The sequence below is a fragment of the Mesoplodon bidens genome, assembly GCF_964165515.1.
Source record: "Mesoplodon bidens genome assembly, chromosome: 9".
Classification (NCBI taxonomy): Eukaryota; Metazoa; Chordata; class Mammalia; order Artiodactyla; family Ziphiidae; genus Mesoplodon; species Mesoplodon bidens.
Window position 1 is genome coordinate 47249141 of NC_138166.1, and position 25392 is coordinate 47274532.

Here is a 25392-nt window from a genome sequence, read left to right on the forward strand (position 1 = left end):
GTTTTTAGAGTACAGGTTTTGCATGTCTTTTGTTAATTTTTTTCCTAAGTATTTTATTCTTTTTGAGGCTATTGTAAATTGAATTGCTTTCTTAATTTCATTTTTGGGTTGCTTACTTCCAGTGTGTAGAGATACAGTTGATTTTTGTATATTGATCTTGTATCCTTCAACAGTGCTGGACTTAGTAGTTCTAATGGTTTTTAAGTGGATTCCTTAGGACCTTGAATACACAAGATCATGTCATCTATGACCCAGCTTTTAAAAATCACAACTCTTTCCACTACAACCATACTGTGTAGCCTGGGAAACTTATTGGGGGAAATCAGTTGACTTTTTGAGGTTATATTTAGGTAAGAAAGGATTACCACTTTGTAATTATCTTTTTATAATCTTAAAAAAAAAGTGCAGCAGACTTTCAGGCTAAAAACATTTGTGGAGAAAGCAAAGTCCCCAAAAATAAACCCAAAGGCTCTTTGAGCTTATTTGGTGAAGTCTTGCTTTAAATACTATCACCATTATTTGGCGATATTATGGGAACTATAGACCTTCCAAACATAGTTTGTTTGGCACATATTGAAATAACAATGATTATACTTTGAGATAAGCACTCTAAGTTGTTTTTACTTTCAGGAGGAGTGGCTGAGCTAAGAAAACTATGATTTTAAATATCCAAAATATATATCTAGTGCTTCATTTATATTTCATTGCTAATTCAGTTTTGCTTCTTTGCCTACATGACCTCAACCTGGGGGTAAGATTTTAAGACCTTGTGCTTTAGACTAGGAGAGACCTTCTAATTTTTTTAAGTTAGTAATAAATCTGCTAAGTGATGCTTATTTGAAAGCCATCAGCAGGTGCGTTATGAATTATAGTCGTATTTATTTATTTATTAATTTATTTATTTCATGGAACCAAGGGACCAAAAAGCGTCCTCTCCAGGACTGCAAGTTAGGAAGTTAGGTTTGAAAATCTCAGGGAATGGTAAAGATTTAGTGATAGGATGACCCTAAGATGGACTCCTAGAGTCTTTTATGGTAAAGCTCATGGAATTTTCCATGAAAGTGAGAGTACAGAGCAGTTTTGAAAATCACTTTGGTTTTTAGTTTCTGATTTTCCAGCTATATGATGGAAGGAGTACTCTTACCTCTCATTGTCTCACCAAGGCATGGAGAAATCTTAAAACAATCAAATGTTAAGTGAGAAAGCTATTTGAGCCTCCTAAAAGGAAAAGAGAATATTAACCTGAGATGATATTACAGTGTCTTCCAAAGTGAGGGGGGAAATTCCAGAACCCGTTGTGACTATTGGGCTTAGAGCTGTTTGTTTTCATGAACGTACAGGAAAATGTTGAGGCCAAGCATTTCAGAAAATCAGTGCCCCAGAATGACTTCTTGTAGCAGGATGAAGTATTCAGACTTATGAATCTATAAAATATTTTCAGAGAAAAAATGTGAGTTTTCCAGAGTGACAAAATTTAATATTTTAATTTCTTAAAAGAGTTGATTAGCCTTGAAAATGGCTATAGAAATATTGGTAGTTTTCCTCTTTATCAATAATAATAATGCTCATATCATTTGGTTTGTCCAATTAGAATGACTTGGTAATCTTATGATATTTGAGTACACAAGCCTCTGTTAGGTAAGTTAGGAGAGTGAAAAATAAATTTTGTAGAGATTGTATCAAGTGGTAAAAAAACTCCAGGTCTTTTTTTTCTGCAGAATTCCATGACCAACTGTTCTTCCCGTAGCAACCTTTTCTTCACCACAAATGTAGCATCAAGTCCTTAGGGTTTGAAAATAATATTTGCTGCTGGCAGGTGATGCCAACATCTGTAAGTGCCTAGACCAGGATCTGTCCTGTCTCAGTGGCTTTGGTCCAATATGTTTTGATTGGACCCTTAATTCACTTCAAAAGAAATGAACCCTTCTTCATGCTGTTGCTCTTTACTGGAAAACTCCCTCACAGATTCATCTGAATAAATCCTCCACAGCCTTTAGGACCCAGATCAAGTTTTACCTTCTCCAGAAAGCTTTTTTTTCTGCCACTGTTGTAAATGCATCCTTCCTTAAACTTCTGTTTCCTTGCCAAGAGGAACTGTTGCTGTTTAGCACTTAATCCAGTATACTGTTTGGATGTGTTTAGTTATTTCTTGTGGATTAGACTTGGATTCAGCACCGTGTCTTCTCCTGCCCTTCTGCTTCCCGCAGGACCTAATACAGTACTCCCAGCTGTGCTGACTAACTAAGCACTGGCATTCTTACAGTGGCCAGTGTGTTAGAACAGCTGAGAACTGAAAATGGACCTCATTCTCAGGGTCGTGTAGTTTGTAAACTGTCCAACTCTAGGGAGCACTGGTCACATAGGCCATGAAGTGAATGTCAGTCGCTGGATTGTACAACTTGCACGTCCCCTTGGGTCTACAAGTGGCCTGTGTGTACACCTACTGCATTACATTAGCTCTTCTGGAGAATCTTTCCTACCTCCTTCCTTTCATATTTTTTTGTCTGTTTCAATGGGGAGTTTAAAAACCCTTGTATAACTCTTTAGGACAGCGTTTTTCAAAATGAGGTTCTGGACCCTTGAATTAGAAGAACCCGGGAGGCTAATTAAAATGCAGGTTCTTTAGTTCACTTGAATCAGCCTAGGCCTGGGGCTGGAGACTTTAATAAGGAAGACTGACAATTCTTTGCACTTCACTAAAATCTTAGGAAATGATTGTTGAAATGGCTTTTCAGTAGGGTGGAAACTGTAATGCCTCAAAGTGTTACCACTGTCCTTAACCTGTTGCACTATTGTAAACCTTTTCTTCCTCATTTAAGTTCAGCCACAACTTAGCGAATAGTTGCTCTATGCCCACCATTGTGCAGGCACAAGGGGACAAGCAGATGTGAAAAATATGGCCTTTGTTCTGAAGGTGCTAATAATCTATGTAGAAAGAAAAGATGTATAATTAATGTGTATACTCACGCAGACCTATCTGCATACCTATACAATACTATATAGAGATATCTTTTTAAAAACACATCAGTAGTGCAGGTCTGTAGGATTGACAGTTTGTAGAGTTGAAACATGTTTTAGAGATCACGTATAGCTCTATACTTCAGGGGGACTAGATTTCAATACTTCAGGCAGGCATTTGCATGAGAGAGACAAGCTCTCATGGAATAGTGGAGAAAGCTCTAGACTTAAGGTTCAAAGTTCACAGTTTTGAATTAAAGTCAGAGCTCTAGTAAGCAGTGAATGATAGTTAATTATAGGAAAAATAAGATTGTTGGTTAGAGTCAGTCACATTTTAAATTCATTTACTAAGTTTTGAGTAACCTAAATTTATTATATATATTTATAGTTTTATACCATATAAATATTAAAATGGATAATAAATGCCTTAGCTTTATATGCCAATATTGGGTTAATACCTTCTATTACTTTTCTTTGTATTAATACATGTAATTTGCATATATTTAGCCTAAAACACATTTTTACTACATTTAATTGATTTGAATATCCAGCTGACACACCCTTTTTATAACATGCCTGCTTTTGTAAATGTCTCTCATCTTGCTTACGGTGGTAGCAGGAGATAATGGAGGGTCTTTTTGGGTAACTTCCTCATCACTGCTGTGGGAGTTCCTGTTGCTCATTGTAATAGTTTGCTGGGGTTGCCATAACAAAGTGCCACAGACTGGGTGGCTTAAATGACAGAAATGAATTTTCTTACAGTTCTGGAGGTGAGAAGTCCAAGATCAGGTGTTGGCAGGATTGGTGTCTTTTGAGGCCTCTCTCCTTGGCTTGTAAATGACAGTCTTCTCCTTGTGTCTTCACATGGTCTTCCTCTGTGCCTGTCCGTGTCCTAATCTACTTTTCTTATAAGCATGGCAGTCATATGACATTAGGAAATCCCCCCCCACCAACAACCTCATTTTAACTTATCTCTTTGAAGAACTTGTCTCCAAAATATAGTCATATTTAAGGCCCTAGGGGCTATGGCTTCAACATACATACGCAGCACAGCACGTAGATCTCATGTCCTGTCACCTCTGAAGTCTTCTATTACAACATACCAAACTTTCATCGTGAACTTCTGTCTTTCCAGCTCTATCACTAACTTCATCAAGATTTCCAGTGTTGGACTTTTTAATCTCCAGAGTCATCATTTCTTTATGACTTTTACTTAAGCTTCCATCCACCCATTTCTCCAATATTGGGTTAATACCTTCTGTTACTTTCTATAGGACGTTGAAGGAGAGGTCAAGAAAAGGAAGGACCTCGTTTTTGACAGCTATCCCATGGTTATTGCATTGAAAAGTTATTTTACCAGAATGCTTGGCAGAGAGGAATCTTTATTTCACCAGCTTGGCAGAAAAATGGCCACAAAGTCATTTTTGTTTGTATATTTCTCTAAAATTTTATTATAGTATATAAACATTTTTTATAGAGTAAAAAATTGTGTTTTTTTTTTCTTTTGGTCACATCTTTGTCATTTGAACATCGTTTCTCATTAGATCATTTATTGGTCTTGATTAGAAGATTGATTAGAAGATTGTGGGCCTTCCTTGAATCTATCCTGGGCCTGCTTCATACAGAGACATAGAAATTTAGAATGGGAAAGGAGCTACAGATTATCTAGGTTAATATCTATTCTATCACATATAGCCACTAGAATAATACCTAGCACATGGTAAGTGCCTAAGAAATTTTAGCTACTATTAGTAGTAGAATTTAAACCCAAGTAATTTGACTTTCAGTTCAATAATTCCTTCTCAGAGGTTTTAGAGCCAAAAAGAAACTTGCCGAGTCTCCTCCTACTTCGTTCATTTCATTCATCACCCCCCACTCAGATCCTCAATTCTTGATTCACTTCATTTTTCTTATGCCCTTTGTCTCTTTTTTTTCTCTTTTTTCCTAAAAGTGGAGAAGACAGAATAAATTCAAAGAAATTGAGGGTTACGCTTAAAAACTTCTTATTTTGTTGTCCTTATCAGGGCCAGCCTGAGGTTTTCTGCCATCTTTTATAAAATTTATGCCTGGCATAATTCTGATATTTTACTGCCTTCTTCGTGCAGATACACACCCAATCTTATACTGATGGCAGCACTACTCTTTCTTCATGGCAAGGCTTTTAAAATTTCTGGAAACTTTAAAAGCATGGAATAAAAACTTGTGAGTGTAAGGGTGGATGGAAGTAGGAAATTTGGGGGAAACAGTGGAAACATGTGCCAAGATTTTTGGCACCCTTTAGAGAATTAGAGAATTTACTTCCTTTTTTAAATAGTTGCAAAGGGAAAAAAACAAGGTAGCAGGCACAGTTTGCTCATAAAGGTGAGCAGGTTTGGTAGAGATATTTAAAGATGTGAAGGCCAGGACAAATTCATTAATATAATTTGTGTCCCTTTACCCTCCAAACATACACTCATGTTGGGAGGCGGGGAGACTAGTAAATAAAAACGTGAAACTTTAGAAAAGTAAGGTTTTTCATACTGTTGTTTTCTGTTCTCTGTCAGTCCTCTTACAGTTTTGTGGTAGAGGCTAAAAAGAGGGGTAGAATCAATACTACAGTACATTTGGTAGCCCATCTTAAAATGGGATTATTTGGACCATTTGAGAACTTCTGTCAAGCCAGAGTGTGCAGGATAAAGTTAAAGGATTGGGCTGTTGGCTGTTCCTCCCATTACCTTTAAGTGTGGCCTGATGAACAGTGGAACTTTTTAAAGCTTAAATAGTCTTAGTGCTGTTGAATATATGCTTCAAGATTTATATCTAACTGATTTCTAAATCCTCAAAAACATTTTAATAGCTTGTTAAAGAGGACTGTATTTAAGACTTGTGTAGTGTTCTGTGTGTTTCTGTATGTATATGTGTGTTTCCTGCCACTAAAGATTGAATTATATCCCCTGTGCCTAGAAAATAACATTTGTTGAAACAAAAACAGATGATGATATGAGATTTAGCTTATTACTTTGGTTTGCGACTGCCTTTTAGGGCTTTTTGTGTGTGTGTGACTTCTTGATTTTTTCCTTTTATTTTATTGGGTGCATTATTAACTTTGACTTCATGAGACTCCCAGTTCTATTTCTGCCGTGATTTTATAATCTGTGTTTTTAAAGTTGAGTTACTTTTTATACAAAGAAAGTAGCAATATCCATTTAATAACAGGTTTTATAAGGAAGAACCCGATGTGCTTTGTTTTAATCAACCTTTCTTTTCTCTTTTCAGAGGACGTTAAGCAAGTTTTTGAACAGACCACAATTCATCAACATATTCCATTTAACTGGGATTCAGAATTTGTGCAACTACACTTTGGAAAAGAAAGAAAAAGACACCTGACATATGCGGAATTCACTCAGTTTTTACTGGTGGGTCTAGCCCTTATAAAAAGTTAAAAAGAGTGAATAAGTAAAACTAGGATCATGATGCACATTTGCTAACCCTGGCCAAACCATCCTATTTGGAAGTATTTCTTTATTAGTATGTAGAAACTATAGGATTAAATAGACTCTTACAGACTCTGCAGAACCCCTTCCTGCTTAAATGGAATACACATTGAGGACCCAGGAAATCAAGTGATTTGCTGAAAGGTCACATAAATCAGGAGGGACAAAATCAGAACCTGAACTCTTGGCTTATGACTGGTTCCACAACTACTTACCAGTATTTTGTTTTTCCTTGGGAAATGGACAGGTGTCATCATCAGCATCTAACCATAGAATCATTTCACCTGAGGCCTTTTTGTAGACAAGACACTGGATCTAGACCTTGACTGCATATTGGAATCACCTGGGGAGTTTTAAAAACTATTGTTGTTTGGGTCCCCCATCGCTAGAGATTAGATTTTGTGTGTGTGTGTGTGATGGAGGGCAGGGAGGGACTGCTTGGGCCTTGGGGTATTTAAAGCTTTTCAGGCACTTGTATTGTGTTGCCAAGTTTGAGAATCACTGTTCAGAGCACTAGCTGTCGGTATCCGGGGTTCAGCTCTGTGGGAGTTATCTACATTTCTGGGACGCCCCTGGCCCAGTCCCTCCTGACTTCCTCTCTTCACTCCCTGCTTCGTGATAATTTCACTAGGCCACTGATGATACTAACAGAAGGCTAGTAACAAAATATGATCACAGTTTAGTTTTCCTCCTGAAGCATAATTTTAAGACTGTGTTGATTCAGATATTGTTTAGTCACTAGAGATCAATATCTAGATAATGTAGAGGTCTATGTGATAAACCACTCTTTCTTTCAGATTTTTATGCATTTGTTTTGTTTCTCTAACAATTTTATTTTATTAAATATAATATTTAAAAGACTTGTTTAAGGGAATTAGTTTGCTGTGTTTAAGTCGTGGGTCTTGAGGAAAAATTTGCCAAGGAAACCATCTTTTTCTTCTTTTTTTTAAAAATTGAAATGTCGTTGATATACAATATTGTGTTAGTTTTAGGTGTACTATATAGTGGTTTGACATTTGCATACATTCTGACATGTTCACCATGATAAGTCTGGTAACCATCTGTCCCCATACAGAGTTATTACAATATTGACCATATTCCTAATGTTGTGAATGACATCCTTGTGGCTTCTTTAGTTTATTACTGTAGGTTTATAGCTCTTCATTTCCTTTGCCTATTTTGGCCCCACCCTCCCCCATCTGCCTACCCTAAACACCTTCTCTTCTTTGTTATTAGTAACATCAGCAGTGGGTATCTTGGTGGCCCTGCATCCTTCGTGTGCCTGTGACCTTGCCAGAGTCTTCTGAGGAGTGGTTGGAAGCACAGCTGTGGGGCGGAGGTGGAGGGTACAGGGACACACGTGCACCGTGCCGTGTGCTCGTTCACTCAGCATTTTGTGGTCTCCATTCATAGGCACAGTGTATGTAATAGGTTGACTTTAATAGGTGCTTCTCTTTTTGACTTTCACTGGTATTGTTATGATATCTAAAATGTCATGCTTTGTAGTTTGCTTTTATTTTCCCAGTCTTTGAAAACTTAAAAAACAAGATGTCTTAAACATGCCTTTGTATTTATTTTAAAATGTGTTAATGTCTATGAATTCCCATTTGCAGTTCTATATAAACATAAACCTGCTTAAATAACTCAGGTGGAGAATGCAATGTGAGTTGTTAGGTTTGTGCTGTTGTTTATACAAGACATCGTGTGCAGTAGGAGGTGGTATTCATTTTGATGAGGAATAATTACAATAATGCTATTGAGACAAATGCCTCCAGTTGACTTTATGGAACACAGCCTAATTAACTTTTAGTCTTAATGGGATGTTAGCAGTGGTAAGGATGATCGGGTTTCCCTTTAAGCAAATATCAATTATGCCGAATTGAGTCAGCTGTAATCCACTCAGCTGCTTCTAGGCCTTCCTCAAGATATGGACAAGCCAGAGGCAAAGATGAGATGACTCAGGGATTACTGATTAGGTTTCCAGCTGCAGTTTGTGGGGCATTCACTTGTATTGGACTCCATTCTATACTGGTGAATACACTCATCCCTCAGTGTCCTGCATGGGACAATCTTGACTTTGTAGCCAGAATGCAAGTGCTAAACTTTTACTAGATTAAAATGGTCTTGGTAGGTAATTAGGGCTTTGCTTTTGTGTCCCACTCCAGGCCCAGAGTTAAAGGAATTAATAGATGTATCATGACAGACTTGCTATGAATGAATGCCAATGAAATGCCAGTTTTGGTGTCTACCATTGGGTCACTGTCCCACTGCCCCCATTCAAATGCTTCCTTTGCTTCCTTTGAAGTCTTTTCTGAATGAAAGTAGAGCCTCAGACCCCAACTTCAAACACTTTGTTCTTTGGGGCTCTTTTCTGGATGCAGGGACCTTCTTAAAGATGTAAGTAAACGTAATCTCCTATGTTTGGGGCTCTTGCTTTATCAAGAATGTGCCCGCCTTTCTGCTGTGGGGCAGGGCTCAGAAACACAGGCACCAGCTCCCTGGCTGGTGCCAAGGTCCTGAAAGAACTGCCACCATGCATGCCACTTGCCTGTCACCTGAGGAGGAAGAGGAGCAGCCAGCCGTAGGGTCAACTTCACAGTGCTTGTGACCTCAAGGAGCCTGTTGTCGAAAACACTGGTCAGTCCCACTGAAGGGCCTAGAAGGTATCAGCCTCACTCTTGTGTGTTAACCTGTGCTTATGTATGTGCACGTGTTTGTGCCTGGTGAGCAGTGCAATTCTCTGCAAGGCCAGTTTTTTTCCCCTTTATTTAAAAAATATTTTATTTTATTTTTAATTAATTAATTATTTATTTATTTGGCTCTGTTGGGTCTTTGTCGCTGCGCACAGGATTTTCTCTAGTTGTAGTGGGGGGGGCTACTTTTCGTCGCAGCGCATGGGCTCCTCATTGCGGTGGCTTCTCTTGCTGCGGAGCATGGGCTCTAGGCACGCAGGCTTCAGTAGTTGCAGCATGCGGGCTCAGTAGTTGTGGCTCGTGGGCTCTGGAGTGCAGGCTTCAGCAGTTGTGGCGCACGGGCTTAGTTGCTCTGCGGCATGTGGGATCTTCCCGGACCAGGTATTGAACCTGTGTCCCCTGCATTGGCAGGTGGATTCTTAACCACTGTGCCACCAGGGAAGTCCTAAAAAATATTTTACCATAGGGAAGCTGGTGTGAGTTTGTTATAAGCCACCATGTGGCTGTGAGGGCTCCACATGTTCGTCTGGGTACTGTCTGAGGTGGTTGGTGCCGGTCGTGGGCATCTATTGAATGCTGAGCTGGAATGTTGTTTTCTGTGCTTTGGTTATAAAATTCATAAAGTGGTGAATCAGCTTGATATACTTGGAGCTAAATTTGCCTTGTTTGTACTTTGTATCTAAATGATAGTGTTGAAGCAAGTAGCAGGGATGCAAAGCCTCCCTTGTAGTAGAGTCTTGGTAGGGAAGGATTGCAGAATGGAGTGGAGCCACAGTCCTGTTACCCCATCCTTAATACTGTTGCATCCACTGCTGCTATCTTTTCTGTGCCGGGTTCTATCATCTCCACTTAACTGCATGAGTGATGGTGTGTACATGTGAATGTGAATATAGTTTTATATGTTGCAGTGTACGTGTGTGTATTTTAAAATAGTCTGTAAGCCTTTCCAACATATCTGTACTCTCAGCTCGTAGGGCAAAGCTCTAATTTTATGGTTACTAGTTGAAAAATGGATTTTAATATACTGAAAACAGTATATTTAGAAAACAGTTCTGAGAAATTTTCCTATTCTATACCTGCTGGAACTCCTGTTCATAAATGATATTAACATAGAACTCTCTACCCTGTTTTGAAGTATTTTTGTGATTGTTACTCGCATGAGGCAAGCCACCCAATTCATCTAATGTTTGCTGAGGATGTAGGCTTTGTCAAGAGGCCTTGTGCAGAAGGCTCAGAGGTGCAGAGGTAACAACTTCTGAAATACTTACAATGTACAAGTCTGGGTGGGTGTTCCTATGTTTATTCGCCTGACAGCTCAAAAGGCACAACTGCAAACAGATATAAAATATATACCCTATGAGGATGCTCTTTTATAACAAAAATCCTTAAGGGTTTGTAGCATAAACCCTTATGGCAGGTGTAAACCTGAAACCAACATTCAAAGTGTGGTTAGAGCAGCCGTCCAAAGTACAAAATTAAAGGGCCAGATACTACTATAAGGTCTATTTAACAGACCCATTTTACAGATGAAGAGTCTGAGGCCTTTTACTTTAGAGTCTCTTAGCAGCATCCCATTTGTGATTTTGATTTGCATTTCCCTAATGACTGATGATGTTGTGCATCTTTTCACGTACTTGTTGCCACTTGTACATTTTCTTTGGAGATGTGTCTGTTCAAATCCATTACCTTTTTCTTATTGGATGGGAGTCGTAGGCAACTGTGAGCACAGAGTGAAAGAAAGGCCTCTTAAGTTTTTCTGCCAAATTATTCTGTAAAGTCGGTACTGAGAGTCACTCTCAAAACAAGAAGTAATAATAACAACAACCTTTATAATTTACAAAGTGGTTTTAAATATCCTGTTTCTGATGCTAGCATCCCCCAATACCCTGAGAGGTAATTATAATTATTCCCTATTATATACAAAAGAATAAACAGACTCTAGGGTAAAATTTTGCATTTACAGGTAATTTTATGGGGAAATGCTCATGGCTTTCAATAGGGTCCCAAAGGAGTACCCCCAAAGAGTACAGACCCGCTGTTCTAGAGCTTAACTTCTTCCATAAGATCACAGACATGTGAGGGATTAAAAAATATGATGCCATTACCACTGTACTCCACTATATTGTCTCCAGGGCCATGGCTATGAAGTTAGTTTCTCTTCCTGGAAGGGGCCATGTTTCTGAATGGGGATGTACAGTCATGCATTACTGGACATTTAGCATTCCTGATCCCGGCCATTAATTGCCAGATATGATTATAAAAAAGCCGTAGTAGGGGTATGTGTTACGGTTGTTTCCAGTTATTTTTTTTTATTTTGTTTTTTTTGCAGTACGCGGGCCTCTCACTGTTGTGGCCTCTCCCATTGCGGAGCACAGGCTCCGGACACGCAGGCTCAGCGGCCATGGCTCACGGGCCCAGCCGCTCCGCAACATGTGGGATCTTCCTGGACCGGGGCACGAACCTGTGTCGCCTGCATTGGCAGGTGGACTCTCAACCACCGCACCACCAGGGAAGCCCATCCAGTTACTTTTTTTTTTTTTTTTTTTTTGGCCACACCGCACGACTTGCAGGATCTTAGTTCCCCGACCGGGGATCCAAGCGTGGAGTCCTAACCACTGGACCGCCAGGGAATTCCCCTCCAGTTACTTCTTGGTAATGGTTTATAATCATGGGTATATATTTCACATATAATTATTACAGTTTAAAAATCATCTACACATAGGAGTTTCTAACGGCTCTGGTCTCAGGATATAAAAGTCTCAGATTACTACCCAATGCGATATGCTTGTTAACTGGAAAACTGTTGCTGTTAACTACCTCTCCTGTAGCATTTTCCTGCTTAGAAAGTGCTTTGGCTTGTGTTGGTCTTTACAATTGCCTTAGGTGTTAAGCAGTTGCTATTGTTTCTGTATGAAAGATGAGCACGTAGAAGCTTGGAGGAGTTTTTGTTCAAGATGAGACAGGTGGAACAGAAGTTGGTTTTAATTTTCCTAAATCTGTAGCAGTGTTTTCAAATTTTGTGTAAAATGCTTCTGAAGTGATTTTAAAAGGCGGTGCCCTGGGCCTCTGTCCCCACCAAGGGTCTGATTCAGTAGGTCTGGATAGGGCCTAAGAAATTGCCTTTCAAACAGGCGTCCTGAACTGTGATATTCCAAATGGTCCGAGGGCCACACGTTGAGAAACATTGGTCTAGATGACAAAACCCTGACTGTTTAAAAGCAAAGAATCTGGTGTTCAGGTCTCATTCTAAGGCTGATGGGGAGCTAGGAGAGGCAAACATGATCAGATTGGTGTTTCAGAAGGACTGCTCTGGCTGTTGTGTGGACAGTCAAATGGAGAGGGATCTGACTGGGAGAGGGGGATCATCTGGCCATTTTCCAATCCAAGAGAGAAATGACTATGGCCTGGGTTGGATGGTGATGGTGATGAGCTAAAGAAAATGGGTTCAAGAAAAGTTCAAGAGATGGGCCTGACCAGGCTTGGTGATCTGTTAGGATGGGGACAGTAAAGGATATGCAGAACTCATGGTTCACTCCTGGATTTTAGGCTTGGGCAAGTGGGAGGATGGTGGTGATTTACCAAGACTGGGAGCACAGGGGGGTGGGATGGAGGACATGTTGGTGAAGGCCTGTGAGGAGTGCTTTGCATGTAATCACCACTGATCATTTCATGGAGCCAGGAAGTTTCTTCTGTTTCCAGAGGCCTTCCTCCTATTACTGTAGGAAGAAGACTCATGCAGAAATCAGCAGTGCTCTAAATTGGTGGTGAGGCCAGATTTTGAAGGTGGGATTCCATTAGTTAGCCAAGAAATGGGATAGCTGGCTTGGGAGGGAGTGGGGCTAAAAATCCTCTCTAATATCTTCTCATCAAATAGAGTTTAAGAATGAGGGCTTTCCTGGTGGCGGCAGTGGTTGAGAGTCCGCCTGCCGATGCAGGGGACGCGGGTTCGTGCCCCGGTCCAGGAAGATCCCACATGCCGCGGAGCTGCTGGGCCCGTGAGCCATGGCCGCTGAGCCTGCGCGTCCGGAGCCTGTGCTCCGCAATGGGAGAGGCCACAACAGTGAGAGGCCCGCGTACCGCATTAAAAAAAAAAAAAAAGAATGAAGTTGCCTGACCCAACAGAAAGTCCTCATCACAAGGGTGTGAGTGTTTTACCATAACTTTATTCAGGTCCTCCTTTTGTCAGGAGATGGATGATGAGACCCAGAGAGGTGAATCGTAGTTGGGAGAGCTAGGAGTAGAACCTGGGACTCAGAGCTGTGTCTGGTGTCCCGACCAGCCGTTCATATTTGTTAGGACCCTTGTCATCAGATCATGTGAGCCCCAAGCTAGCCCTGTTGGATGCCAGAGCACATGCATGCAAATAAGGCAACTGACAGTTTTGGTTCTTTTCGTTAAATCAAACCAACCAGTATTTTGGTTTATGGGTCAACGTGGCATACAGACCAACCTAAGTCTTTTGTGTGAAATGGACATATTGGTTTTCACGTTCTGCGCCCTAGAGAGCAGAGTTGTGTAAGTCAGCAGCCGCAGGTGCTGGTGGTTAACCATGCATCCCTCTGGAGGCCAGAGATTTGCTGCTCCTGGTGAGCTGTTTTGAGTCATAGGGTTGCGACTATGTATGTCAAGGTATCCTGGTTTAAGGCAAAACTTTCAGCACAAAAGGCTGTGTTGTTAAAAAAGAAATTGTTCCCCCTGCCAGCCCAACATCACCACCAAACAAAAGAAAATATAACCTTCAACCATGGCAACATCAAATTCTCAAGCTTTGGAATTGAAAGGGCATTTCAGGTGTTAACAAAAAACAATCCTTTGTAGTAGAACTTGCTGAAGCCACAATTGTTTAAACAGGTCAGTGGACCACTAACAAAATCCTTACTTAGGATTGAGTAACCCAAGCCATTTGTGGCCCCCCCTTGGGTACCCCAACTTGCCATCTGTATTAGTTAAAATATCTAGACCCTGGATCCTTAGTAGCCAGAGACCATGATTATATTTGCATTCTTAACATGGGTGTGATTTTTATGTTGATTTTAAGTTGGACCAGATGGGGTCTGTGATACAGCTTTGGTACTGCTTCGTAAATACAGTACCACTTGATGTTCCAAAATGAAATAATGAGTAAAGGCAGCTAATGTTGTTTGCCCTCAGCTTCTCAAGAGATGAGATTGTGTTTTGTGTCCAAATGGAAACCACTGCTAGTTTGGCGCCGAGTGACCAGAGATGGGGGAATAGCCTGGTCACTTGGAGAATTAGACGCAGGATTCTTTTCATTCGCGCTGCACTTTCTGCTCTCTGGGCAAAGGAAATCAGAATTCATTGTGCTGTTGTGTCCATGGTGTTCATCACCTTGCTGTTTTGTTGAGTAGCCTGTTGTGCAGGCGTTTACAGTAACATCCTGGTGAAAATGAACACACCATATAGCTGTTACCTACTGTGAAGTTTAATGTTGAATCAGAAGAGGAAGGAAACTGAGATAGAAAAGCTCTGTACTGGTTGTTGCCAAGGTGTTGCTGTGTGTGCAGTGTCACATGCAGCACTGCTACTAAAGACCCTTTTAATTAGAGACCCCACCCAGTGAATTGGAGATGAAATTTCACGCTGAACCCTGGAAGTCTGACTGCATAGGCTGAATGTGGGGAGCACAGAAAAATGTTGAGAATGGGAACTACTTATCTCTCTACCTATTCCATTGCCAAGTTCCATTTTTCACTCAGTTTAAAAATATGTGGATCTTTATTTTAACTAGAATTTTTTCCTCTAAATTAGCATAGGATTATGAAAATGATACTTATATATTAAATAGTAGAGGTCCTGATACTTGATGTAATATAGAATTTATTTGAAATAGGGCTAAATATAATACCATATTTTATAAGCAAACCTTCTTTATACATTTTTATTCCTCATTTTCATAAATAATTACCTGCATTTTCCCCAGAATTCTTCTACCACCACCCCTAAAAAGAAATTCTTTTGAATTATATCTTTGTTGATAACCTGTTGCTATTAAAATTTTAGATGTATATTTTTTAATTTCAAAACTGTACAAAACACAAAAATGCAATGTAGTCAAGGGTATTTTTTGGTGTTCTTGGCTTTATAATATAAGTCTAATATAAATCATCTGGATCTGCTGCTTGTTTTGAGGGTCTGTTGGTCTTTTTTTTTTTTTTTTTTGGTTCCTGATAAATTGTTTTCAGGCTGAAGCACAAACTTGCGCGTCTGAATAGAGGTGGAGAGAATTTTTGCATTCAGAATATACCCCCTTGAAAATTGGAGATTATTAAGGAAATGACAGGCCTGGAACTCTTAGAAGCATGAATGTTAAACCAAAAGTGGTGTAACCCCTATATATGTGTATTTCTGTACAGCTAGCGACTCTGAAGAGTTTGTACAGCTAGCAAACTCTGAAGAGTTTGATTTTTTTTTTTCCCCTCCTGCAGCATTCTGAATGGGTGTGTTAAAGTAGTTGGAAACTGCTACAGTAGAAGCCTAGTCCATTAATCATCACATACCAGAATAGAGGGAACAGAAAACAGCTCACTGGCAAATGTAAAGAGAAACTGGGCCTCCTTTCACGTGCTGGAGCCTTAGAGGTGGCCGTCCAGCTCCTTGCTCTGTGACCTTCTGGCCTTAGGTGAAGGAGGGCCCTTTCTCTTTACAGTCTTTCCTGGCTCCATCAACAGCATTTAGGAAGCGCCCTGTGGCCTGTTACTGATAAGAGCTCTCTCGGGAGAGCCGTGCCTTCATCCCAGCTCTCTGGGTTTTCCACAGGGTCTCAGGCCATCGATTTTATTGTCTGTACTCACTTATTTAGGTATTGCTTCCATTTTTGTCATCTGCCTGCTCTTTCTATGCATTGTAGGATGATCTCATCCATTTTTACAACTTTATTTTTTTTTTCCTTCTGGTTTTTGGTAGGCCTTCCCCTAAAAGGAACGGGCAGTCCACGTAGGATAAGGATATGGCTCTGGAGCCAGACCGCCCGGCTGCATATCCAGTTTCATCCTTAGCGTCACGCGACCCTCAGCTGCTCTTTACCTAATTTTTCCATCTACAAAATGGAGGTGGTGGGTAATCCCACCTTATAAGGTTATTGAAAAATGAAGCAGGAAAATGCAGCTGTCCCTGGAGCATAGCCTGTGCTTAACAACAGTAAATGTTAGCCTTTTGGGGTTTTTTTCCCCCTAAAATCCTGTTGTCTGCATTTCTCAGATTTACATTTCGACCTGTACCTCTGACTTTCTTTTGTTTGTAGCTGGAGGCAAAGCTCATCTCACTCCAGGTTTCTCCCCGTGGTCAACTACCTCATCTCTTTCCCCTTAAGTATTTTCTTTGTGGTAGATTCTCCTACCTCTCCCATCATCCAAGGTGAGAATTCTTTAAGAAACTCTTGTTCCTTTTTTTTTTTTTTTTTTGCAGTACGAGGGTCTTTCACTGTTGTGGCCTCTCCCGTTGCGGAGCACAGACTCCGGACACGCAGGCTCAGCGGCCATGGCTCATAGGCCCAGCCGCTCTGTGGCATGTGGGATCTTCCCGGACTGGGGCACGAACCCGTGTCCCCTGCATCGGCAGGCAGACTCTCAACCACTGCGCCACCAGGGAAGCCCCTCTTGTTCCATTTTTATATATAAATCATCACCCAAACGTTTCTTAAAATCTCTTTTCCAGTTATCTGTCCAGATCACTTATGATCCCCTTACTTATGGTTTTACCCAAGGCAGCATAAGTTAGTGGTTGGAATTCTCAGGTTTGGAATCCGACAATACTTTGGTAGAGATCTCAGCCTCTCCCACCTCCTGGCTGTGTGACGTTGGACTAGTTACTTAACCTCCCTAAGCTTCGGGTGCCTCTGGAAGATGAAGGTGTTATCACTTCACAGGATTATCGTGAGGCTTGAATGAAGTCCTGTCTTTGAAGTTCTTGGCAGAGCCCCTGGCCTGTAGAAGTGTTCAGGCACTCAGCTGTTACTGTTATCCTCCACCCTAACTGGTCTTCGTCTCTCTGTTCCTGTTGTTGGTTCAGAATGACTTAGCAGAACTGCTGTTCCTTACTTACTAGGTGATTTTTTTAAAGACTCCAAGAACTTATATTGGAACGGACTTTAGAGGTTTTTAAACCATTCACCTTGACCAACATCAAAGCTACTTTATATTAAGTGCCGGTCACACGTGATGTCTAGTTTTTACTACTCGGTGCAGTCAGGTGTTGCTGAGGCTCTGAGATATAAACACACTTCCCTAAGCCCTCCCAGCTAGGAGCGCCATGACTGATACTTGAACTCTGCCCATTCCTGTCCCAAACTTCAGATTGGTCATTATAACAGATTGCTTCCACAACCCCCTGTATAAAATGAAATAAAATAGAATATGAAAAAATAAAAAAATAAAATTCCTTGACGTATGTTTCTCAGCCAGTAGTTGAACAGGTATTTCCAGTGACTGGGACCCCCCTACTTTGCAAGGTGGCCCATTTCATTGCTAAATAGTCAGGTTAAATACTTCTGTGTTTTGTGCTGAAACCTGATCCCTCTATCTTCTCTCCATTGATTTTTTTTCTTTAAGAAATACAGAGGACCAGTCTAACTTCTTTTTTACCTGATAGTCCTTTAAACCTTTAAATATTTGAACGTAACTATTGCTTCTCCCATTGTTCTCCTCTCCCCCGCACGAAGCACGAGTTTATCCATTCTGGTCCCTTTTGTTTTGGAAATGAATTGTAACTACCCATGCTCTAGACACCATGCATACCAAAAGCTCGCCGTCCCAGCTTTACCGCCTCTGGACTCAGATCTAGGATGCTTCACCATCTTGGTAGCCCTGAATAGGGTTAGGTTTTCCTTAAACGGCTGTAGAGGTGCCAATGGAGAGCTTTGATGTTAAGTCAGTCTACCCTGAATAGTGAGCCTGGCTATTTGTTTCAAAGGTCATTCATTCTTGAATTAAGTATTTATAGAGTACCTGTGTGTTAGCTCCCCCCAGGCCTCCTTATTGGTCTTTCTCCTCCTCAGTCTCTTGAGGTTGTGAGCAAGGCTGGGAGAAGGCCCTTTAGATTTGGTTTCTCTCCTCCATGGTCTCTGCTATTGTTAGGAGGACAATCCTGGTGTTTGAGAGCGCATCAAAGACTTTTGCCTTAATGAAAAAGTTTTGGGAATTTTATTGCTTTCTCATGAAAATAGGCTACAGAAAAATCTAGAGCACTGGAATACTTTAAAAGCAAATTGAATGTTTATCTTCTTATAGCTATGAAGACTCCTAAGTGTCAAATAATATTTTGGGTTTTTGGGTTTTTTTTTTTTTGCGGTACGCGGGCCTCTCACTGTTGTGGCCTCTCCCGTTGCGGATCACAGGCTCCGGATGCGCAGGCTCAGCGGCCATGGTTCACGGGCCCAGCCGCTCCGCGGCATGTGGGATCTTCCCGGACCGGGGCACGAACCCGTGTCCCCTGCATCGGCAGGTGGACTCTCAACCACTGCGCCACCAGGGAAGCCCTCAAATAATATTTTGTAATCAAATTCCTGACAGCAGCTTTATCCAGGCTTCCCACGCAGTATAGTGAGGTATTAGGAGCAAGGTCAGTGCAGCGGGACTGCCTGGGTTTGAATTCCAGCTTTGCTGCTTCCTGTCAGTGAGACGTTCGTTTCCTCAACTGCTACAGTGGGCTTAATAATAGTTCCTACCTCATAGGGTTGCTGTCAGCATTAAATCAGTTTATCACTACAAAGCACTTTAGAACACTGGCAGGTAATGTATGCTTACAAAATGCTGTTATCGTGGCTGTTTTATCATTTGAGGTAATAGTTTTCATTTCCTCACCCAGAAGAAGAAGTAGTCATGGCATAAACAGATGTTCTTCAGAAGGCAACCCCCATCTTCAGTAAGCTACTTTTAAGTTTGGGGAAACACATAACTAAACGTTTTTACTATACTCTACTATTAGAGAACTGCCTGGATCTACCTTGCTTTTCATGGAATTTAGTGTCCCCAATCTTTAAGAACTGTTGGAAACGTGTTCTCAAGTTGTTCTTTGTTAGGGTTAGAAGTGCTTTCTTGTACTGTGATTGCGGGATTCCCGCTACTAAATGTTTAATCGTGCACAGAAATGCATAGTGAGGCCACTTGTCCTCATTACAGACGCACCCCCTGTCCTGCAGTGGGAGCATCAACCCCACTTGGGTGTCTGTGTCCCAGTTAGACATTCTGGATGGATTGGTATTAGTGTTCCGGCTTCCTGCTCTCTGAGGAGTTGGAGTGACCGGGGAAACTGATGCTGCTTTTGATAGAATGATCTGAGGAGCCCCGAGACTATTTTAGTTATAAACTAGGGGAAGTGGTAAATAACTGAACGCACTTTCTGGTATTGTTGAGAGTAATCTTGGCTTACGATAGCTTTAGCAGTGGGTCTAGCAATTCAAAGAAGACTGTGTTCATTTACTTTCAGTTGAATACATACTGTGGTCATTTTTCACTACGGGGTGTTTAACAGTTGGTTTCATCCTTCCTTTTAAATTGGAGACACTTGTACAGGGGACCCCTTTTTGTTCAATACATTGTAATTTGTTCACTCAGTTGGTTTTATACAGTACCTGTCACTGAAGATTATGTCCATGGTTTATTGAGTACCTGCTATATCTAAAGCATTCTGCCCACACCGTAAGTAGGATGAGCAGGACACAGTCTCTTTTTCCTGGCAAGGTGGGGGAAAGACAGGAATGTAAATAACTGATTATAATGTAGGATGGAGTAAGACAAGTCTTTTTTTGCGGGCCTCTCACTGCTGTGGCCTCTCCCGTTGCGGAGCACCGGCTCCGGACGTGCAGGCTCAGCGGCCATGGCTCACAGGCCCAGCCGCTCTGCGGCATGTGGGATCTTCCCGGACCGGAACACGAACCCGTGTCCCCTGCATCGGCAGGCGGACTCTCAACCGCTGTGCCACCAGGGAAGCCCAAGACAAGTCTTATAATTGAGGTTCAAGCAGGAGGCCACATGATCAGGTCAGTTATTTTCAGTTAGGAGGCCTGGTTATATTTACCTAAGTGGTGGCATTTGAGCCACCAAGTGGTAGGATTTCAAGAGCTAGAGCAGAAGGCTATAATCTCCGCCAGGTGGAGGGAAGAGTGTGGACAAAGGCCCGGATGTGTGGAAGGTCTGTCCAGGCTGGGCATGGGGTGCCCTAGACCAGGCTGAGAGTAACTCCTTGTAGGGTCTGGAGAGCCTTGCTTTCGAGATAGATCTTTACGATGAAAGGTTTCAGCTGAGGGTGATTGAAGTCAGATTTGAGATGCTGAAAGGCAGCTGTTGATGTGTGCAAGGTGGATACAGAGGTCAGAGAGGAGTGCCAGACTGACAGTTGGGCCCATGGTGGCCATTCAGCCGTGGTCTGAGGAGGCCTTGAACCAGTGGTCAGGAATAAAAAAGGGAAAGATACATTTGACTGAACTTTCAAAGGTCCAAGTGGCTTAATGTAGTAACTGGTTTACTCTGGGGGAAAGGAAGCTGGAAGAATTGAAAATGACAAGTTTCTAGGGTAAGTGACCGGGAAAACAACATGCTAATAATTAAGCTTTGAACATGGGAGAAGGACCAGGTTTGAGGGCTGGGTGGGAGACATATAGTAGTGGATTTAGCAACGTGTAATTTTATGGCCTTCACAAGATACCCCCATGAGTATATTCGCTAAGCAGTTAGAAATTCTGGCACAGCAGATAGAGTGAGAGACTTGGATCTGGGAGTCAAGCCTTATAAGAAATCTTATAAGAAGACCTAGGGAGGGGAGGTCTTTGCCTAGGAGAGTTGAGTGAGAAGACCTGAGGACAGAGGGCTGACACGTGCCTCCTATTTAAGGAGTGAGTGGAAGAAGCACTAGAAAGATTAGGGTCCCAGACTAGAGTTCCAGCAGGGATAGGCTGGATCAACACTGGCAGATGCTATAACCGAGAAGAGGCTTTTGAATAGGATAAGAACTCTGATTCTTATTATTGTTTTGCCTTTAAAAATGTTTTATTGTAGACACTTTCAAACCCCATAAAAGTAAGAATAAAGATATGATGACCCACCGTGTTCCCACTATGCAGCTTCAATTATTATCAATATTAGTCTTCCTTTATCTCCCCACCTTTCTGGGGGAGGAGAAGGGAGATAGGATCCTTCAAGGCATTTTCAGATTCATGTCATTTCTCCCACACTTTAGTTTGCACTACTTCATGAAGACAGTTTTCATAAAACTGTAAGTCATTATCTCACCAAAGTTAAAAAAAAAAGTTAATTCCTCAGTGTCATCTAATAAAACTTTTAAATTTAAATAATTTAAAGTCCTTGAAAGCCACATCTGGGTTGCCTTTTAATTTCATAGAGATTAGATCTCACTCTAAGGGCCCATTTGGGAAATGGACAGAGTGTCTTGAGGAAGAGCATATAATACTCTCTGCAAAAGGGATGCTTCTCCTACACAGCACATGATGGGTTTTGACGGGAGACCGTGTTTTAGTTTTTGATACACTTATCCCCTGAGAATAGCAATAGAAATCTAAGGTTGCGCTTCCTGTCCTTAGATCATATGAATTAAAACATGTATCCAATGGCACTGCCACAGTTTTGCCACCTCTGATGCATGTACCATCCAGTCCCTAATTCTAGAGTGTTGGTCCGCAGTCGGGACATATAGTCCTCTCTGGAGACATTTTTTTTTTTTTTTTTTTTTTTTTTTTGCTGTACGCGGGCCTCTCACTGCTGTGGCCTCTCCTGTTGCGGAGCACAGGCTCCGGACACACAGGCTCCGCGGCCATGGCTCGCGGGCCCAGCCGCTGCGCGGCATGTGGGATCTTCCGGGATAGGGGCACGAACCCGTGTCCCCTGCATCGGCAGGCGGACTCTCAACCACTGCGCCACCAGGGAAGCCCTGGAGACATTTTTGATTGCAGTGGCCTTGCGGAAAAGGGGCTACCAGCATCCAGTGGAAAGAGGGTAGGGATGCATAGGACAGCCCCCATAACAAAGGCTTAACCTACCGCAAATACCAATAGTGTAGAGGAGTAGCATATTCCTGAGCAGAACCACCCTTTTCAGTCTGCTGTTACATCACACGTTTGTGAACCAAGTTACCGTTAAAAATTTTTCTCTGTTCTTTGGAGAGAGGTTAATGTCCCTGTAGGTGTTTTTCCTTTGATCATCTGCATCCCCTAAGCAGGGTTTGTCCAGATCTTTGAGCCTGCCAAGCTTCATTCTAGTTTTTATTTTCCTTGTGTCTTTGGACTAGAGCAGAACATGGAAGTGATTTGGTTTCTTTGGGTAAGAAATTTAAGGAATGTACTTTCTCAAGACATGTTCACCAGTCTGAACAAAGTTCTCTCTTTGGAAGGAGATAACTTGGGAGTGCTATTGAACAAGTGTGGGGCTTAGTAAATCAAGATATAATGTATATATTTCTTCACCCCGATTTGAAATTGAGCAGTCATTTGTAGTAAATGGGAAACATAAATGAAGTATTTCACCTTCTTTGTTTGCAGGAAATACAATTGGAGCATGCGAAGCAAGCCTTTGTTCAAAGGGACAATGCCAGGACCGGAAGAGTCACAGCCATTGACTTCCGAGACATTATGGTCACCATCCGCCCTCATGTCTTGACACCTTTTGTAGAAGAATGTCTCGTAGCTGTAAGTTGTTTTTTAATTTTTATTGGAGTATAGTTAATTTACAATGTTGTGTTTGTTTCAGGTGTATAGCAAAGTGAATCAGTTATACATATATCCACTCTTTTTTTAGATTCTTTTCCCATATAGGTCATTACAAAGTACTGAGTAGAGTTCCCTGTGTTATACAGTAGGTCCTTATTAGTTATCTATTTTATATATAGTTGTGTGTATATGTCAATTCCGATCTCCCAATTTATCCCTCCTCCTAGGTTGTAACTTGCCATAATGAAATAGCTTATTCTACCTGGTGTAAGCTCAGTAAATAAGGGATTGTAAGAACAAGTCTTACAGATTATGTAGAGTTTCTTCTGTTTAAACACTAACATTTTTAAATTTTCTTAGTGATATTGCATCCATTACCAAACTTACAGCGAGTGCTTTGCCAGTTTTAGTGCGTAGGTTAACTTGTTACCTGGATGATATGGACTATCTTAAAGAAATGTATTAACTGGCTTTTTTAAAAAGGAAAAACAGACATATAATCGCATATTAATTTGCTTTATATTTTGAGGTATGTCAGATGCTGATCTTTGCTTTTACCTGTTCTCCAAGGCAAAGTGGTTTTTCTAAACAAGTAGTGCGCATAGATGTATTTGAGGTGTCAACAGAACAGGAACTCTAACCCTTGGATTCACTCATTCATTCAGCATGTGTGTGGAGGCGACACTGGCACATGCAGTGGGTGGAGCCTTGCTGTCCTGTGTCGTGGAGCTTCCCTCCTAGTGGATGTCCAGCCACTCTCCTCCTTCATGGACCCTGAGGGTGTCCTGGAACATTCCATGGTGGTGGTTCCCAAGCCTTGGTCACGGAGCTTAAGAACCATCAGGGATAGTTATTAAAAGTGCAGATTCTGAGGTCTCTTCCAGGCCTACCCATTCACCACCCACAGGTGGGAAGGTCCTAGAATCTAATTTCTGAGGCTTCCTAGGTAATTGTGATGATCCCCCAGATTTGGGACCCTTATGCAATGGTAACTCTTCCTTTGTTAATCCCAGGGAGAGGACTTTTTGAGTGTTTTCACCATTCCCTGAGTCTGCCACAATGCTTACCATAAGGAAGAACTCAGGGGAGCTTTTCATTTTTCCTCTTTTTCTTTCTGGTCTCTCTCTTTGGAGATGCGGTGATCTGACAAGGCCTTTTTCACTCCGGCACTGTGTTAATCTCGCTCCTTTTCTTGGCCCCCCTTCGCTATCCCAGCTCTCACATCAGCTATTTCAAACGAGTAGTAAGTGAAGATTTATGTGATTGTTACCTTATAAAGAAGTGCTTTCCTAATAAAAAATATTTTGCCTTGTTAGGGAAGGCAAAATATTTGAAACCTCAAACTGAAGTTCCATTCATAATGGACATGCTGTCTGTTTTCCTTGTCTCCATGAAGAAATATGGTTTCTTACAAATTCTGATTATCAGAATTCTGACCAGTCTTAACCCTCATCAAAGTGTATGACATCTCATAATTTTACCATAATATGCTTGTTTGCTAGAAATCCTACCAATACAAAGTCTGTACTTAAATGCTGATTTATTACTACTTATAAGTAACATGACAAATCATGATAGTAATGTTAGATTGACCACTTTTCATAGTATGTTTGTGTTGGTATAATAGAGTTTTACATGTATAAGAATACACATGTGTGCATGTGTATAATAGAGTTTTGCATGTCTAAGCTTTTAAGGATTGCTCATTGGATGAAATAAACAAACATAAAACATTTCCAATTGAAATTTGAACTCTGTAAATTACTACTGGTTCTGTTGTTATAATCCTACACATGTATTTAGTTTTCTAGGACTTTGTGGAGAGTACAAGTTCTGGTCATGATTAGTTGCAGTTACTTCTAAAAATCATTTATAGCTTTTTTTTAATGTGAAAGAAAAATGCTTATAAACATTTCTTTCTATACATGTTTTCTTGATTACTTCCAAAACTAGCATTTGATGTACATACTTCTGAATCTTCTTCATTCTATAAATGCTTTGTTTATTTTTCTTCTCCCCCCTCTTATTTTCAACTTATTTGAGGCTGCTGGAGGTACCACGTCCCATCAAGTTAGTTTCTCCTATTTTAATGGATTTAATTCACTCCTTAACAACATGGAACTCATTAGAAAGATCTACAGCACTCTGGCTGGCAACAGGAAAGATGTAGAGGTGACTAAGGGTGAGTGAGAATCTGAATTCTTGCCTGCAACTATCTTGGTGAGTTATTATTAGGGTAAAGAAGGCAACTAGGAGTTTATGTTATAAATTTTTCTGTCCCACTGACACATATTAACCATATGGTGCATGTGTGTTCTCCACCCTTAGATCAGACAAAACAATCTTCAGCACATTTTAAATAAACCCAAGACAGTCTTTGAATGAGGGAACCATGTAAAGTTTCTTAAATGTTTTCAAATCTTACTAAAACCTGAGCTAAATTGGCATCCTCTAAAGTGACCTTCAAAAGTACACAAGGAATTCCATAAACTTACACTGCTGACAGTGGGTGTTGATTGACAATCTCTGATCAAGATATCAGCATTTTAATGGGATTTTTTTTTTTTTTTTTTTTTTTTTCTTTTTGCGGTAT

General features: G+C 41.0%; 1 protein-coding gene across 1 annotated transcript in view; it reads left to right on the forward strand.

The window, feature by feature from the left end:
• The window catches only part of SLC25A13 (solute carrier family 25 member 13), a 208557-nt gene that overhangs the window by 109411 nt on the left and 73754 nt on the right, over positions 1-25392 (forward strand). Inside the window, 3 exon segments of the mRNA XM_081243704.1 lie at positions 6214-6353; positions 22632-22778; positions 24843-24981. Coding sequence (XP_081099830.1) covers positions 6214-6353; positions 22632-22778; positions 24843-24981 — 426 coding nt within the window.